The 18431-nt window shown below is 46.4% G+C and overlaps 1 protein-coding gene across 1 annotated transcript; it reads right to left on the bottom strand.

Moving 5' to 3' along the window:
- Window positions 1–627: 627 nt before the first annotated feature.
- Window positions 628–15944, bottom strand: fbxo46 (F-box protein 46). The gene is made up of 4 exons (XM_012872636.3): window positions 15535–15944; window positions 5923–6001; window positions 4531–5131; window positions 628–4150 (listed from the first exon to the last, which is right to left on the bottom strand). The coding sequence occupies exons 3-4, from the start codon at window positions 5005–5007 to the stop codon at window positions 2351–2353; spliced, it is 2277 nt and encodes a 758-aa protein (XP_012728090.2). The 5' UTR covers window positions 5008–5131; window positions 5923–6001; window positions 15535–15944; the 3' UTR covers window positions 628–2350.
- Window positions 15945–18431: the final 2487 nt, after the last annotated feature.

Consider the following 18431-nt stretch of genomic DNA (forward strand, 5'->3'; position numbering starts at 1 on the left):
CAGCGCTGAGACTGACGAAGCTAACTACTGAAAGACTCGAGAGCAGGATGGAGGGTCCCCTACCAGGCAGGACAGCCATCTTAATCACAACCAGAGCCACGACAAAATTGTTCAGCCTGAAACTCCGTCATGTGTTCAAATGGCCTAGTCAAAGCCCAAACCTAACCTGTTCATTGAGCACAATGCCTGGCTCCACAAAGTTAAGACTCGGGGGTCCTGAAAACAAGCACCGCACTTGAGGAAAGGTTTGACGCGGCGCGGATACTTTAGCAACCCCCCTGTAACCGCGAAGGTTCAGCCGGACACACAACCTCGGCAGGAGGTTCAAATGTCTTCCTTCCATTTCTGCAGCCCCAACGATCCCACCGTCACCAGATCTGCACGCCATTACAGGATCTGCTTACACTCTGATCCAATCAGTCATCGGTAAAGGTGTGAAGGAGACGCTGAGCCACAAACGTTAAGTAGCTCGCAAATGGGTTTATAAAGTAGCTCCCAACCTATTAAAACTTTGGCTTACAGGAAATCAATAAAAGCGTTAAAGTGGCCCCGCCCGGCTGCTCTACACCCCCCATCATCATCGTCAGAGGAAAAACCAGCTATAAAAACAGCACGCTGACCAGGTAGTCATTCAGATTTCCAGTTTTAATCATCACTTGTTTTTATTTAAGCAGATATTTCCCATTAGCATTGTACACATCTGCAACCTACAGAGCTCTCCCATGACGTCCCAACCATCTTCCCAGCTCCATGCACAGTTTCAGCATCATTCATCACATCAGTTCAACGTCCAGTCTGTCAGCTTTGCAGGGGTGGGGGTGGGGGGGGGGGGTGGTCAGGGAGGTTAAAAGCGAGGGAGAGGAGGGTAGGGATAAATAGGCTCCATTTTTTTTTAAACACCCCTCCCCCAAGATTGAAGAGTCAGAGCCATCACCAGGCACTCAATGTTTTTGAGAGGATCCAGCGGTGCTGGATGGAGTGTGGAAGAAAAACAAAAAAAAATTAAAATAAAAAAAAAACCCAGCCCCACAATGCGGTTCTGTGCAACTTTCAGCATGTTCTGATCATCCGTGAGGTATCTGACGCTTCAGTCTCTGGAAGGATGGGTAAGAGGTAGGGGGGCTTTTAAGGCTGGAAGCTGGTATAGAGAGTTTCTGCTGTCTGTGGGGGATAGTTGGACACACGTCAACGTATGAACGATGGCTCTGTGGAGGCGCAGGGAAGGAAGAGAGCCGGGGGTTAAAACAATGACCGTTTAAAAAATATATATATACTTTGTTGTTTCAGTAGGATGACAGACTGATACACGAAGAACACAATCCTCATGAATAAAAGCAAATACAACAGCAAACATTCAGACACAAAATAACCCAATAAAAACAGCCAAACGAAAGAAACAAAAAAATGGCAAAAAAAAAAAAACACACAAACCAATCAAACCATACAAAGTGACATCAGGCCTTTCCAAAGTGACATCTAGTTTCTCTTTTTAAATCCCATTCAAGTCCGTCTCCCAGAATTCTCTGTAAACCAGACAGCGGCTCCTATTTATGGCTGGTCAGCGAGGTCGGGCTGCGCTCTGGAGCGTCGGAGAGGCGGGAGCCGCGTTCAGAACCCACGTCAGCGACGAGCCGGGAGTTCAGCAGCAGCATCAGGGGACCCATCCACTTAATACGTTACAGCACATTCAGAACAGAGCAATGCGTGGTGCAGGACCGCTACAGAGGGCATCTTGTACAACGGAGGAAAAACAATAAAATCAAGTTTGCTTTTTACAATCACATTTCTGTAGAAACTCTAAACATTCTGCACCGAAAGCTTTTCCCCGGCCCTCGCAGCCCCCCCTCCCTCCCCTCTGTACAGCTGACACGGACGCCCGGGACGAGTGTTGGGAGCCCAAAGCACGCTGGTAGGCATTACATTTCTGCACGTCACTTTAAGAATGCTAATCTCAATCCAAAACACTGCAACGTTTTCACATAAATGGCCTACTGTAACATCCATGTGCAGATTCAGACAGAGGCAGAGGCGAGACTGACAGCAGCAGGAGGGGACCCCCCCCAACCCGCTCCAGAGCGTCGGGGGAGAGAGGGGTTCTGGAGCTGGAAAGGAGGGAAAAGAAAGGCAAGGAGTGTGATGCCGCTCTCCTCTCTTCGCATCTCCACCTCCTTACAGAGAGAAAGTGAGGATGAGGATGAGGAGACGAGCAAACAGTCAGGGAGTGCTGATCCCTCCCTGTCGCCCCCTCTGGACCCCAGTTCTCAGCCCGGTGACGGAGAGGCAGGAGGAGGAGGTAAGCTATGAGATGAGTTGATGTGTATGAGGCGGATTCACCCCCCCGCCCTCCCCTCTACCTGGCCTCCTCCCTCCTTTCTTCCCTCTTGGGGCGGATGGGCTGGGCGCCGTCGGCCGGCTGCTGCACCCAGTTGTTGTCGTGCAGCCCCACCCGGCAGCCCGGCGTGTCCTTGTCCGTCCGCCGGCAGCACATCCAGTAGGAGCGTCCGTAAGGCAGGTCGTGGTGGTAAGGTTTGGGGTGCCAGCGGCACAAAGAGACGTCCCCGCGCTCATACTGCCGCTTGCACTGTTTGCAGGGGTCGTCCCTGTAGAGCGGGTCCTGGTTCCAGCGAGAGTCCACCGCCCGCACCCCGTAGGTCTCGATCAGTGCCTTGAAGTAGTGGCAGGTGCACTTGAGGGCTGCCAGGGCGCGGGTGGGCAGGTAGCTGAAGATGTTCACCATGATGTGGTCGGGGAGCAGGAGCATGTACTGTCTGGGCTCCAGGAGCCGCTGGATCTGGAAGCGGATCTCCAGGAAGTCGTGGGACACGTGGCGGTAAAGGCGACACAGCGAAGGGTCCGAACAGTCCTCCCCGACGCCGGGGGAGTCTGGTCGCGCCGCCCGCTCCCCCGAGCCCGCCGCCACCCCTGCCCCCGGACTGTTGTTGTTGGCACAGTCCAAAGAGCACATTCCTGTCCCGCTGCCAGAGGTCTGTGCCGTTACATCCTCCTCCGCTCCCCTAGGGGACTGGAGGAAGAAGAGCTGTCCGGGAGGGGGGTCGTCCGACAGCGGGTCAGTCGAGCCTCCGCCGCCGCCGCTCCCCGACCCCGCGGGCATAGCGAAACACACAGTCTCCTCCTGCACATTCTCTGTGCTGTCCTTGCCGTAGAAGACGCACTGGTCCACGGCCCCCGTCACCACCACCTCCACGTGGAAGCCGGTCACGCGTTCCCGCCCCACCCCCGCAGCCTTTTTCTCCCCCGTGGACAGCTCCTGGGTGGGGTCGGGGCTGCCGCAGCTCGGCTTGTCCTGGTGGAGGTCGCCGTCTGCTTTGGGGGCCGAAGCCGTGGCAGCAAGCAGCAGACTGCCGGGGTCTCTCGATGACGGACTGACGAGCTGGTACAAGTCACAGGTGATTTTCTCTTTGGCCCTGGCAGCCGCCTGGTTGCTCCCCCCGCCGCAGCTCATAAACATGCAGCGGGACCGGCCAGCGGGCTCCAGCTGGGAGCGGGGGTCCATGTTTGACACCCTGAAAGCTATCCTCACCTCCCCGTGGCTGTGGCTGGGCGGCGGGGGCGGCGTCAGGGCGTCTCCTCTCCTCGGCTCCCCATCTCCGCCTTGATTACTGCCGTGCACCGAGGGTCCATTACCCAGATGGAGGCGATTCTCCAGGGTTTGAGACTCAAAGTGTGCAATGGCCTGAGCTACCCTGAACGACTCCTGCTGCTCCTCCAGCTCCTGGTCCGTCTGGGTGTGAGACGATGGCTTTTGGGATTCTCGGGAGGCCTGACCGTCCGAACTGTCGGATTCAAACAGCATAGGAGAGGGGTCAGACGCTCTGCCTCGGAGCACGGTGTGCTGGCCGGGGGCGAAGCCCTGGCTGTGGGTGGTGGGGAGCGACTGGTGCTGCTGGGATCCGTGAACGGCCACGATGCCCTGAAGGGCCATGGCGGTCCTCTGCTCCACCAAGGCAACCATCTCTGCCACAGAAAGCAGATCCGTCTCATTCACGCCCAGCTGCAGACTGTCGTCGGGGCTCGGAGGTCCAACGGAGCCGTCGGGAGTCGGAGCTTGAGAGCGCGTTGGAGGGTCGTAAGATGAACACCGCCTTCGTCGTTTGGCCTTGCTGCAGTCCGTCGCCCAGTTACCTTTGACCTGTGGGAAACAAAGGGCATCATGACACAATGTTGCCACGACGATATTATCCATCAGATTCAAGGTCATTGTCAGTACACAGGTGCAGCTACAAAGTAACACAATGCAGAGCGTTGTATAAGAGGAGCAGGTCCACTGTTCTTTCTCTATGACCTTCAGTTAGTCATCAAGATCTGTCATAAATCTTGAGGAAATCTTTCCACATATGCTCAAACATATTTGCTGCTTCTATGTGTGGCCCCTAAAATCCAAGCGGTCCTGAGCGATTGCAGGACGCAGACATTAAACTGGCAAATGAATAAATTGCGTTACTGCGATCTGAGCTGAGTTTCTGCGGACATTTTAGAAGAGGCTCATCCCCCACTCTGTCGGGTTCTCACCTTCATGGCACTCGGTCTGGGCTGGCCTGCTCCACTGAACTGGTGTGCAACGAAGAAGGCTATTTTCTCCTTTGTGTTCCCTGGTTTGATAACATACCAGGTGTCCAGCAGCACGCGGCCATCTTGCATCTGAGACCCTGCATTGGGCGGAGAGGGCGGAGCAGAAGGAGGCTGAGAGGCCTGGCTCTGTGGCACGGAGCTAGGCTCGAGCACGGGATCAGGCGGCGTGTTCTCCGACCCCACATCCTCCTCCTCCTTTCCCTCCTTGACCCCGACCATCATCCCTACATCTTCACTTTCCTCCGGGGCCCTCCTGGCCCCTTGAGAGTGCTCCGCCTTGCAGAGCGAGGGGGATCCCGCTCCACTGGCGCCGCCACTGCTGCCCCCCGAGCCCGGGCTCCGAGCCTTGTTCTGGGAGTAGGTGCCGAAGGGGCGGGGGCACCACAGCCGGATGTGGGAGAAGGTGTCTCGGTCCATCAGGATGGGGACCACCGTGGCATATCTGCATCTATGCTGGCCAGCAAACACCAGGAGCTCTCATGGTTCCACGCTGTTCCAGTCGCCAACAGGCTGGCAGTAAGACCGACACCGGGCATAAAACCTGCATGAAGAGGACAGATAAAGGTTAAATGCATGAAGGGTGGGGGGTGAGAGAAAACAGCATTGTGATAAAACTATAAAATCATTTAAAAAGGGCAGATTAACTAAGCTAGTCGGCACGAGGATTCATTTTGATGATGAATAACTAATTGGGGCCCTGAGGTGAGCACACACGCTGCCAGCACTGGGAGCCCGCAGCACAACCACTGGCGTTCAGAAGACAGACCATCAGACGCCAACCACAAATCCACCGCCTCAGACTCTGGCCAAATTTAATCAGCAGTTACATTTGCTTCTGTGCAACAAAACCATCTCCCCCACGCCGAGGCCTGCAGATTAAATTAAAGGGATAGCATTTCGGCAGTCAGGATGAAAGGAGCGGCACAAAAGCAGCAAACGGACCCTCCTCACCCTCTCGGCGTTTCAAAGAGGACTTGACTTAATAGGAAGCAACACAGGGAGGAGCATCCAGGCATATGCTGGACCTATTTTTAGAAAGCAGCAGCAGGGGGTGGGCTGCAAGTGAAACTGTTGTTGCTATCCTCACCTCCTCTCTGCCAAACAGACTATACTACAGACCCGTGAGGGGCGGGGCTCTTTGCTCTCCCAGCGTCCTTTGCTTCTGTAGCCAGGCCAGCTGCAGGGGCATGCCAGGAACTTGCTAGCCTGCTTGAGGACAGGCACGAGTGGCAGTGAAGCAACACGTTTGGGTCCACTGCTGCCTGCAGCTGCTCAGTGCCTCGGCTGTTGCCCGAAGTGAGCCAACGCACAAAGTGGTTTGAAGACGGTTACCTTTGCGGAGGGGATGGAGGTTACACGGTGACGCTACTCCGACAGAATCATCCGTTCTGGTTTTCTGGGAAGCCAAGTTCTGGGAAGAAAAACAACAAAGAAACACTTTACAGAGCCTGAAGGCAAAGCACGTCTGTTTAATACTTTAGCATGTAAACAATGTTTTCTCAGGTCGAGCATAAAAAGTTGCTAAAAGACTTTATTAGGAACACATGTTCCCTAATGCATTGGTTAAGATGATGCATTCAAAATGACTTCAATTTAGAAGACTAAAATATGCCAAAAAATACCAACATCCATCCATATTAAAACTGGTCTTTAGGCTTAAAACCAACTCTGACCAGATTTTCATCATTTGGTGCAAGTTTACCCACTTATGTCACTTACATCAAGACCTGAGGTACACCATCGTAACCCGTTTCACCAAACTGAAACCCAAAGGTGAATAAAAGCTGGTTTCTGACGCTACAGATGATCTATACAAAGCAAAAGCACAGCGTAGCAGACGGAGTGCCCTCTAGCAAAAGTACAATCTCTGTGGATGAATCCCAAAGGTCTGGAACATATTGACGATGTACCAAAGCAGAGTTCTTACACATCTTTCATCGCAAAACTCAACCCTTTTTTTTTGTATCCGTTCTAAAACTCTGGACATTTAAATATGAAGTATTAACTTTGAACTTGCTGCAGATTCCACAAACACTGAAACTGCACAATGCTGACAGTGAGCTTCTGGTCCAACGACCACGGTGGAGCCGTGCATGACGTGGCTTTAGCAACGTAACCTGATTGTGGGGTTGTGGGGGGGGGGGGGGGGGGGGGTCGATGATTGTCTTGATGTCCAGAAGAGTCATCTCCATGATGCGTCGCCTTCTGACCCCAGAGTGAGATCATTTAGAGGCTCAGGAAGCGTCCGGAGGCATTTGGAGTTAATTAGTCCATTATGCCGTTTCTAATATTTAACCATTTCATGTTTTTCTAATTGTCTGAAGCACTGAAGTTTAGTGCGAGCCATAATCCTCACAATTACAAGAAAGACCATGTGTAATAAATCCACTTAAGGCACGAGCTCCCCTTTTTGAAATGAGGAACAATATAAACAACCTCTCTTTGGTAATATTTTGGTAATATTCTAGTTGTTTGTTTATACTTTGTAAGCCAATGATCATTTCCAACCGGACAGAGTTTCCCTACTGTAGATACCAAGATCTGCCACGGGTCATAGTGCCCAAGATGCTAAAGGTTAGAGGGCTGGAAGCATTGTAATAAAATAGGAGCGAGGAAGACGGAGAATCAGAGTCTATTCTGCCATCGCAGTATTCCACATCATTGCCACTGAAGGATCTCCTGTAGCGCCAACCTTGAACCTTTCATTGGTCCCGTTGCAGGCCTGTTGGCTCTGAAGCTTTCCGTTTTTTAAGCGACGCTTGTCAGTCTTTTGAATGAGAAGTGATTATTTGAGAGAAGACACCAATTATTAGTAAATCCCAGTCCAGTCTCAACATAAAAACCAAGTAAATAATTTTTCTTCTTCAATATGAACTCAGTACAAGGCTGTAAACAGAGCCTCTATAAGGGGAGAGAAATCCAACGGTACAGCCTAAAAATGTTCACGCAGCCTTACTCTAAATAAAAGGATGATCAGCTGGGCTATTTAATGAATAATATCCATATTTAGGAGGAAACAACAGCCTGGCTCGCTCAGTTTTGCCCATTTTAGTGCTCAACTGACACGTTTCTCACCGGGTCACTTGCTCCTTTTTTGTGCAACACACTGCATGGGTGGTGCTTTGTACAGTCGGACTAATGGATTGGCCGAGAGAGGCGCAAAAAGCAAACACCGCCCACACAGTGTGGTGCACCAGCATAAATGCTTCCTCTATAATCACACAGCAACAACTCAACTAAGAGCAGACAGATTACACTGCAGCGAGGAGGCTGAAGAGCCATTTAACTGCGTTCTCTTCAACCATTGGACCAATCAGAACTTTGTTTTCCTCATCCACCTCGATTACCACAAATTCATGCTGTACATCGCTCCCATCATGAGGAACACAGGGAGAGCAAGAGGAGAACTATGGGATTTCTGCTTTTCTGTTAACTTATTGGGAGATAAGATACTATCATCAGGAAGAGCATTTTAGGATGAGGACATGAAAGTAAGAATCCTTTATTGTCACCATGTGTTACCATGGTGACAGTGCCTTTGAGGCAGACACCGGCTTAGGATGTACAGTAAAAAAAGAAAAGAAATAACAATCAACCAACAGCATCCAACAGACTTGTTTACAGGGTTTTTTCCACACATTAGTGCCTGCAAAACGATAAAAAGTAGTTCTGATATCAGTCCCTTAGCGAGTGACATGAACCACATTAGATGGATTAGGCCGTCCTTCATGAATCTCGAGGGGTAATTTTTGTGCAGCGACCTTGGGTCTTCATTAACAGAAAGTCCAATTTGATATACCTAAGAATAAGAGTGTGCAAATAGGCAATAACAGTAGTATGATTGTAACATGATGGAGCACAAACCTCCCAGCAGGGGGCGATAACCCTCACAGCTCTTGGAAAGAAGCTGTTTCTGAGTTCATTAGTTCTGGATTTGATGCTTCTAAAGCGTTTACCTGATGAGACAGGGGCAAACGTCGCATTGCTCAGGTGGGTGGGATCAGTGGAGATGTGTCTGGCCCTTCTATGGACTCGTTCTGCATAAACTGAGTCCAGATCCTGTAGACATCATCCCACAATCCCCTCTGCTGTTCTCACCACCCCTGCTAAATCCTTCCTCTCCTGTACTGTGCAGCTCAAATACCACAGTTATGCTGAGATATAAAACAAAAAGTAAAAAAAAAAATTGTTTTTTAACAGCTTAGTGGGAAGTCCAGACTTTTTCAGTTTCCTGAAGAAGAGGAGTCATTGTTGGGTCTTCTTCACCAGGTGGGGTGTGTTCACAGTCCAGTAGAGGTCGTAGGACATGTTAATGCTCAGGCACCTAATGCTGTCCATGCGCTCCACCACCTCCTCCTGTACGTAGGAGCGTGTTCAGTCCTCCTGGACCTCCTGTAGTTCACTATGACCTCCTTGGTCTTGCTGATGTTCAGGATGAGGTTGTTCCTGGATCACCACTGTGTCAGATTGTGGCCCTCATCTCTGTAGTGGATCATCTCTGTCCACCAGGTGATGTGGACGTACATTAATAAGCCTCAACCTTTGCTTTTCTCTGCCGTTTCATTACGATTTACTCTGAACAAAGAGCGGCATGCTAGCCTGACTCTGGCGTTCGGCACATGCTCGGTAAGCCACGTCTCTGAACATCGCTACACAGCTGTCCAACTTACGTTAGAGGCGATTCTCAGCTGGATTTCATCCATTTTATTGGAGATGAATCTAAGATTTGCCAGGAGGAGACTGGGCAGGGCTGGTCGGTGTGAATTAGGGTTTTGCCTGGTGCGGAGGCCGTCACATCTTTTCCTGCCTAGGCTTCAGAAGTGGGCGGAGCGATGGCCCTGTTGTATTTCGGGTGGAAGAGAGTCTGGTTTCGGCGATCGGTACAAAACACAGATTTTTGAGTGTGGTCTCAGATCAAGTAGCTCTTCTCTCCCGTACTTTAGAGCTTGCAGTGGCAACAGAAAAAAGCAGAGTGCCTCTGGCTGCAGCAAGTTTCTGCGCCGCCATCTTGGATAATCAGGTTTGTTCTGTTTAAACTATGGCACTTCCTCTTAAATTCATGCTTTGTGTATCAATAGGAAAAACAAAGAATGAAAAGCCTCTCGTCTCTATTGTCAGACAAAGAAGACTACATGAGGGTAGAACAGAGTCTAAAAGCCAGAAATTTTAAGAGGCGATTTAAGATTAGTTTCAACAATGAAATGTCGCTTGGCAACACAACCCTTTAGGAATCAATGGAAACTTTATGGTGAGCTCTGTCTAATCCAAGAAACCATAAATGGAGACAGCTAATCATACTGACACCTGTAAACTAACTGGTTATTAGAAACAAGTAGGACTGGAAGATATTATTAGAAAATCTAGTGACAACACTGGTAAATACTGTGATGACAATAGTTGCAATACAAGTCTTTTTTTCTTTCCTCTCATCTGTGCTTCCACCACTCTGTGCCCTTTAGCATTGTGGGTAATGCCATTTGTCTGGTGTGAGCCTCTGCTGTCATGAGACTGTCCAACTGGCTAAATAGTACATTAGCATGGAAAAGGTTAATTCATAGCACTTAGACTAGATTGGCTAAAAGTTACTGCACTCAAACAGGCTTTTGTGATGACGATATATTTGTGGCCTTAGAAAAAAGCCTGGGTTGGTGACTGGTGTCAAAGTATATTGAGGTTTAAAAAAAAAAAAAAAAAAAAAAAAAAAAAAAAACACATATGGTTCCAGTGGTTTCACCAGTTTCCTCCAGGCGGTAGCCAGAGAAGAGCAGGACAGTGTTCCTGCACACTGCTGGTCAGCTGGCTGCTACACTTTCCTCCCTCTTATAAACCCGACCAGCATGGCTGTTTGGACACGTTCCCAGTTGTGATAAGGGAGCCCTGGTGTGGGTCTAAAAGCCATAATTTCCATCACGGGAAAGCAGCCAACTGCAGACTTTACATGAACAGGTTCGCCCAAATTAAACCAGGTGATCCACTTACTGTAAAGAGCAGAATACAGGAACGGTATTATGATCTGAGCAATAACCAGTCAAACAACTCAAGCAGATTTGTTGTTCTACAACTCTGCATTACAATCAACACTTTAAAAACATTAGAACTAATAATCAATATGCTCCCCAACTTTGATGCAGTAGGAATAATGGTCTAGTTCGATCACGTTTTACATATTGTAAGACTCAAACTTTTTGAAAAAAATTGTCATTAACTCTTTAGTGTGAAAATCCAACACTGGCCCAAGTCTCATTGCAAAGCTTTGTTATGTACTTCCTCTTGACATTCAGATTTAGGGACTTTAAAGAGGGAGGCATCTACCAGATGTGCCCTTGTTCTAAAAACGGGGAAACTTTGGGACTTTTCTATGCTGGCTGCCTCAGACAGCTGTAAGGATATTTCTCTTCCATCTGTACCATAACACTATTCAAAGTTGGAGATGAGGCACATTTACGTGTGCTTTTTTTTTGGTTTGCATCAGGCATTTTTCACAAGAATTTCTGCGAATAAGGCCTCGGCTTTCTGCAACAACCTAATCCATCACATCTGGCCAGAGCTGAGTGGCAGCCGGTGGCTCCCGACGCTACATGGTGAGGTACCCAACCCGCTTGACAAACTGTCAACAGGGAGGGACGGTTTTTCCGGAAATTTCCAGCACTAAAAGAGGCATGCAGATGGGCAAGTTTGTAAAGTCGTCCACCAGGAAAGCCCAACATGCTGAGGTACGTTATTCAGCAGTGGTTGGAGTTGGAACTAGGGGATAAGGGTGCTTTAGGGGGTAGCGGTACGTAAAAAGGTCAAATCAAAGGACACAATGTGTATCTAAATCTGTGTTAATTGGATCAGAGAGGCGATAGGAGGCTCTGTTATCTAACCTACGTCAGTAAAGTTAATCAATAATACAGAGTACAACATTCCTCCACCGTCCTGAAGACTGGGGAGGGCTTTCTGTGATTGCAGGATAGCCCCACACGCAAAGCAGCTTCTTTCCAACCATCAAAAACCAGTGGATAGCCGCAGGAGCGCCTAGGGCAGCACAATTAATTACATTTACAATATAATCGCAGTTAAATAGAAAAAAAATGGCAGAGGTCTGTAATTTTGGCTACGTAACAATTACTGGATCCTTTAGGTGTCAGTAAAATGTTTAAAGTGGGTTTGCCTCCATGCAGAAGGGAAGAGAATCGCAGCAGTGAAATAATCTGATTTTATTATTTGTTTTAGAGTTTATATAATCATACTCAATCTCACCACAACACTAAGTAGTGGTCAAGCTGTTTAATACATAGACTTGTTTATTGGTTGCACTTTACGTTCAACGAGGATTGATGTCCGATGCAACAAGCTATTCTCTTGAGTAAGAATATTCTGATCAATTAAAAAAAAAAAAAAAAAAAAAAAAAAACAGTTCAGTTTCTTGTTTTAAATAGTCGTTATTTAAGTTACAAACATCTTTATCTACGGACCATTTTTGTTGCTTGTGGTTAATGCGGAGAAAAGACTAAATTAAAATCGCAATTATGGTTGAAATATAAATGCAATTTTGATATTTGGCAAAAATCATACAGACCAAGGAGCGACAAGGCAACAACATATGTAAATGACTAAACTGTTAAAATACTAACAGGTCTGTGAGAGGTTATATTTGTCGTTTTTATACATTTCATGTTAAGTTTCCAAAACTTCAAGTTGCTTTACAAGAATGACTTCAGGGAAATATCCAACTGAAACAATCATTTTGTGCCATTACAATTTAAAACCCAATTTCCAGGGTTCCTCCACACTTTCCACTTCACTATCATCCTTTTCCCCACTCAGATTTCTCAGTTAATTTCTGGTGGGTGGTCCGGACCCCGGTCTGAAAGTCTTAGACAAAGATAAGGAGGGCAACGGTGTTTCCTTTTATTTACACGTTTTAAAAGATTTAAATTTTCAGCTTTTTGAAAATGGAAAAAAAACATTCCACACACACGTTTCCATCCTGTGTAGAAACCGTAGATTTCTGCTTCCTTTAGTGCTCACCTAATGTTTTCCCTTTGCTGGGCAGGTGTGTTCAGACTACATCCCCTATTAAACACCAATAAAAGCTTTTTCCTGGCTGCATGTGTGAGTGCCGGCATGTTTGTTCTGAACCGTCGTCACAGGTCGCGACTGTGAGGCAAGCTTCGATAAGACGTCCACTGACACCACTGTGTCAGCACAGCGCTCCGTTCTATTGACCACCTGAAATCACGCACTGTCTGAATAAACCATCAAACCACTCTCAACCACACGAACACCATTACAGCAGTGACAAAAACTGATTTTCCTGAGAGTATAGACTTATTTATTGAGGTAAGTGTTTAGGAACTCACAGACCTCACATTACAAGTCCAATTTATCATAATAAAAAGAGCAAGCAGGAGTCTGTTGCCCTGAATAAGTCGATCATCATAGCGTACAACATCCTTTTATGGAGCTTTTACTATGACTAACATTCATTTATTAAAGGATGCTGTCCACTGGTGTGTTGTTTTTCCACTAATAAATGTAGACTGACAATAAAAACACAGCTGCGCGATAAATTATGGATTTCCACTGTAGGATTTCACTAAAATACAAAGCCTTTAAAAAGCACACCTTCTGCTTTGTGTGTATTTTGGACAACCACAACGGGGCTGAGATACTTTTTTTTTTTTTACAGTAGTAATTGTGATTTCATTACAACTTCCCGATTATAAAAATCTAAACTTTTGAAGACAAAAATATAAACGCACAACTTGGGACACAGAACATTTCTAAACAGTATCAACAGTTCAAACTATTTTATCTACTTGTGTCAAGCACAATTGACAAGAAATATATTTAAAGACAAACTTTCCCTCCGTCCCGTTTATACAAATTTAACAGTAGGAACGTTTAAATCCTGATTAGTGTATGAAAATTCATCACAGCATCGATATCAGCGTTTTTACTGGTGGTAGATGTTGCAATAATACCTTTAATCATTTCATAAAACTCTGACCAGCACACTCAGAACGTCATAATTTGAGTCAGGGATGAATCACAGCACCCAGCCTTCACACTGCTGTCTCCAACGGTCATTTTGTTTTTGTCTGACTACACTCAAGCTTCACTGCTACCGTGCTAGTCAGTAAAACCAGTAAGCATTTCATAAAGCTGCTTTTTTTAAATTATTATTTAAGGAGAAGGAAGACGAAACTTATGCGACTGAGCAAGAGCATAAACCTGCCATCCGGAGAATGTTTATTATAGACGGCTACACGACTTCTCTGTTTTGCCAGCTCGTCAACATTTTCTAGTCCTGAACCATTTCAAATTAATCACATCTCTCTACCCGATTCTGTCGCATTAGACTTTCAACTTCAGGCTTTCTGAGTATGAATGATGACCCCCAAGTCAAGGTGGATGGCAAAGCTCAAACTGATACAAAATTCTTTGTATTCTGCTCAAAATGTAGTCATCCAATTGCTTTCCGTGCAGATTTTTTACTCGTAAAGTGAGTTAATGTTACGCCGTGCTTATGCCTCCCTTAATAGTAACGTGGTTTGGCAGCACAGGCATAGTGACGCTGCATGCAGTCTGAACTCATGCCGCCTTAGCTTAGTTAAACAACTTCTCTCTGTTTCTGCTGAGTTTCTTACATCTTCCTTCAGGGGTCAGCTGGAATGATGGTGCAGGGCTGTGCTGCAGCTTAGTGGGGCTAACTAGTAGAATAGGGCTCATAAATCTGTCTGGAAATCATCTTCAGGTAATAGTTAATGCAGACATTTTGCGGGAAACATTTTTTTTTTTAAACTTGGAAAAACAACAATCATCTTAAATTGTTTCTAACAACAACTTGGCAAACATGATTCCCAAAGAGCTTTATAATTAATACCAAAATACTGTCCAGTCCTCTGGACAAACCGCTTTCATGCGTGTCATTGGTGCAAAGTTTCCCCTAAAAGCCACGCAGCGTTCAGGCGTACCACAACCATACAGAATGTAAATCAGCACAAATTTAGGAAGAATTTAGGGAAGAGCCTGAATAAAGTGGGCAGGCAGACTAAACAGGAGGGCTGTGACCCGAGGCGTGTGGGCTTTGTGCTTTTTTTTGGGGAGGGGAGGTTTTTATCTTGAATAAATGATTGATCCCAACAAAAACAAATGGAAAAACACTGACCAAACAGGTGCTGTTCTATGGATGATCTAAAAGCGAGCCGGACTGGCTTTGCAGATGAAGTCTGGCCAGCGGCTTTAATGTGCTGTAGATGCATCTCAGCAGCTGGTTGACTACAGAGGACCTCACCAAGAGCTCGTCCAACATGTCCAACGCCGCCGTTTGATCCCGGATGTTTTCTGGGACAGAACCCCCCTGGTCACAGCCACACGTTTAAAAGCCATCAGACCAATAATCCTCCCAGTCCAAAAAAAAAAAAAACCCAAGGGCCGCAACTCACCGAAGCGGTTATTTGGGTAAATGTTTTAAAAGTTGCGAAAATATCCTCTGAGCAGGCTGAAACGATACACGCCTCTGATGTGACAACCATGAGGTGGAAACGGGACCAAAAACGCAACGAGGCAGCCCAAACTAACACTTTTCGTGCCGTCATTAACATTTAAACGTCTTTTAAAGCAACTCCTAGCTGGTCAAGCGGTTAGCTAACACAGCGACGCCGGAACATAAACGTCCAGAAGACTACACGTCAAACAGAAACTAGCGACTTACAGTATTTCATTTACACATTCAACTCAGATATATAAAAAAAATAAACAAAACGATTATCCATTTGGGTGTAGAGTAGGAAAATTGTAACAACAAACGGATCCCTCCTGAGCTAACGAGCTAGCTAGCCGGGCAGCACAACTTACCTGCACAATAATAAGACAGGGCTCTCAGCTGTGCTAGCAACCCTCGATTAAAAAAAATAACTAAAACATTTTAATTTATGTTATAGGAGTAAAAAATACCTGTTATGTTGTTCTCCACAGAAACCCCACGGTGAGCAGAAGGTCAGTGACAAGTCCTGGTTGGCTGGGTTTTCCTCCAACCAAACTAGTACAGGTGACACGAGTTGCCTATCCCGAGTCCACGTAGCTAGGCTAACCCGCTAGCAGGCTAACGTCGACATTAGCCCCCAGCTACTTTCTGTTTTATCAACCTTGCTTAGTGCTGGCCACCGTCGCCGCGTTTCGGCCTGTCCGTTCCCTTAACACGGTCCACTTGACCGCACGCCAAAGCGGGCCTCCCGGCAGCCGCTCCCCCGCTGTCTGTTTAGAAGTGTCACGGGCTTTCACAGTATGTTCTCGGGGATACCAAAATAATCTGTGTTAAAACGGCGAGGGGAGGAAGGCCATCTTGTTGACAAGCAGCTGCATACGTCCGGCAGCCAATGGCAGCGCAGAGTCGGTGGTGTGCCCATATATGGTGTGTGCTCCGCGCCCTCCCTCTCCGCGCGGCTCCCCCCGGACAGCAGAGCGGGCCACACCGTGACACCCCGACATGTAAAGGTCACTGTGTCAAAGGCAGGTGGGGAAGCGGAAAGCCAGCCTGGCATGGTGTGGTTCGGGGCAAACCTCAGGTCTACAGGGAGTTCTCTAGTTATTACACCGACAGAAAACTTTTATTAGGCTTTTATTGTTTCGTCGGCGACGCACAACGTGAGTGGTGGCCTTGTGGTTAAAGAGCCAGGCATTTGCTTCTTGGAGAGGGCCCAGAGGTTGTCGGTGTGAAGCGCAGTCTGTCACTCTGGGTCACTGAGCAAGACCCTTAACCACAGACTGCTCCCTGTGTGCCATTCAGTGCTGGCAGAACACCGCTCCTGTTAAACGGAGGGAAGAATTTCCCCCCCTGTGAGACTGTAAAGGGAAATATTTATTTATTTATGTCCAGCGCTCACGCCGCTGTTAAAAAATCCAGGTTTGTGTGATTATGAAATTAGATCATGATGAATAATTTCAAAACTTTTACAGACGTTAATAGGTTGTATATATCCTGTACAATTTAAGTGAGAGACATGCAAATCGATTGGGGGGACACATAATAATAATAATAATAATAATAATAATAATAATAATAATAATAATAATAATAATAATATTTAATAATATACAACATACATATATAACATACAATGATGTGATGACATAAATGTCCACGCCCCTTTACTTACTTTATTGAATCAATGTTTAAATGCTTCAATGTAAATGTATCATTGTTTTCTATTCTTATGATCCCCAATTTGTGAGTCAGATTTTTGCTTTTGTCTCCAGATGAAGACACCTTTTTTTTTATGTGAACGCTTTCTTAATATCACTTTAATGCTGGGAAATGAAATCCTTCTTCATCTCCAGTTTATTAGTAATATAGTAATAGTAATAGTAATATAGTAATATCAGATAACTTAAGATTTTGGCTCCAACCTGACTCTGGGACTTTTCATAATTTAATCTGCAACTGTTCCATCTAATGTAAAGTTACCCCACTCACTCCATGATGCCACTGCCACTGCCACTGCCATGTTCCTCTGTGGGACGCCGTGTTCTTATGGGGACACTCAGCACAGCTGTTTTCCTGCCAAACACTTTTTTTTTTTAATTATGGCTGTAAAAACGTATGCGTGGCTACGTCAGACCGTAACACTTTACCCCGCAAAGGTTTCGGAGGGATTTCAGCCAGGCCTGAATGTTTTACCGCTTAGTCCAGACGACATCCAAAGAAGTCAGGCTATTGTCGCCGTGTTGAACACAATCACCACCAGGCAGACATTCCTGCAGGTCCCTCCGTGTTGCTGTGGTCTCTGGACTCTTGGCAGTCTCTCTGACCAGTTGGTCTTTTTTTTTTCAGCAATTCTGGACACACATCCTATTTTTTCCTCTATTGTCCCTTCATTTTCTGCAATTATCACTTAATATCTGCGCTTTACCATGATGCATATTTAATTTGTTTTGTTTGTTTTAAAATCCCCACCCCCAACATATGTTTTTTCAGTTGAGTGGCTAAGGATGTATCCTACGTTAAAGATGAAACAACAAATTTAAAAGGAATCGTCGTGGTCTTTGATTCTTATGGTACAAAAACCTTGAACTTTCCTTTGCGATGCCCCCCTATATGTTCTCTATGGGGCGTTTCTAAAAAGTGATATGAACTATTCATGTTTTGTGACATCTTTGCAGATGCAGCTCTCTGACTCCTGCCTGCCGCTGAAACCAACAGCGTTGAGCCGAGTTTCTCTTGTTTCACTTTCTGACACATTGTGTCCCACAGCAAGCACGCAAACAGACAAGCAAGGGTCATTAATGTTTCTTTAATGTTTCCCAAAAAATACGTTTGACACCCGCTGCTGCTTTTAAGCTTGTTAAAGAAAGCCTTCCCGTCTTTCTGTGAAATACATCATCTATATCTGGCTAGCTACTCATTAACTCTTTCTATGGCTTGTTACAGGATAAGAAATAGATGCACCTAGTGATCAGGATGTTCTGCACAGCTGCTTTAGAAAAAGAGCTGGGAAGATGCCAGAGTCCTAATGTCTGTCCAGCAGAGGGCCACATACCACTGTGTGCTCACGCTGCATGTCAGTGCGAGCTGCAAACAGCCTTTTCCCAAATACAGCCCCTTACAACAGTATTCCATCCATCCATCCATCCATCCATCCATCCATCCATCCATCCATCCATCCAGGTATCCAGTCCTTGTTAACTCCCAGCTGTGGTTCCTTTATAACCATAATCACCTAGTGTTGCTGATAAAATCTTACAACCCTAAAGAAGATAAGAGAAAAAAAACACCCTTACCAAAAAGACCAGAGCATCTTGAAAGTTGTGTATTTAAATATATATATATATATATATATATATATATATATATA

The sequence above is a fragment of the Fundulus heteroclitus genome, chromosome 18, assembly GCF_011125445.2.
Source record: "Fundulus heteroclitus isolate FHET01 chromosome 18, MU-UCD_Fhet_4.1, whole genome shotgun sequence".
NCBI lineage: Eukaryota > Metazoa > Chordata > Actinopteri > Cyprinodontiformes > Fundulidae > Fundulus > Fundulus heteroclitus.

What these genes read in the sequence shown, in the direction of transcription:
- fbxo46 (XM_012872636.3), bottom strand. Translation starts at nt 5,007, where the DNA reads ATGGACCGAGACACCTTCTCCCACATCCGGCTGTGGTGCCCCCGCCCC. An exon ending in CCAGACCGAGTGCCATGAAG is followed by an intron (nt 4,151 to 4,530) that starts GTGAGAACCCGA and finishes TGTTTCCCACAG; the next exon opens with GTCAAAGGTAACTGGGCGAC.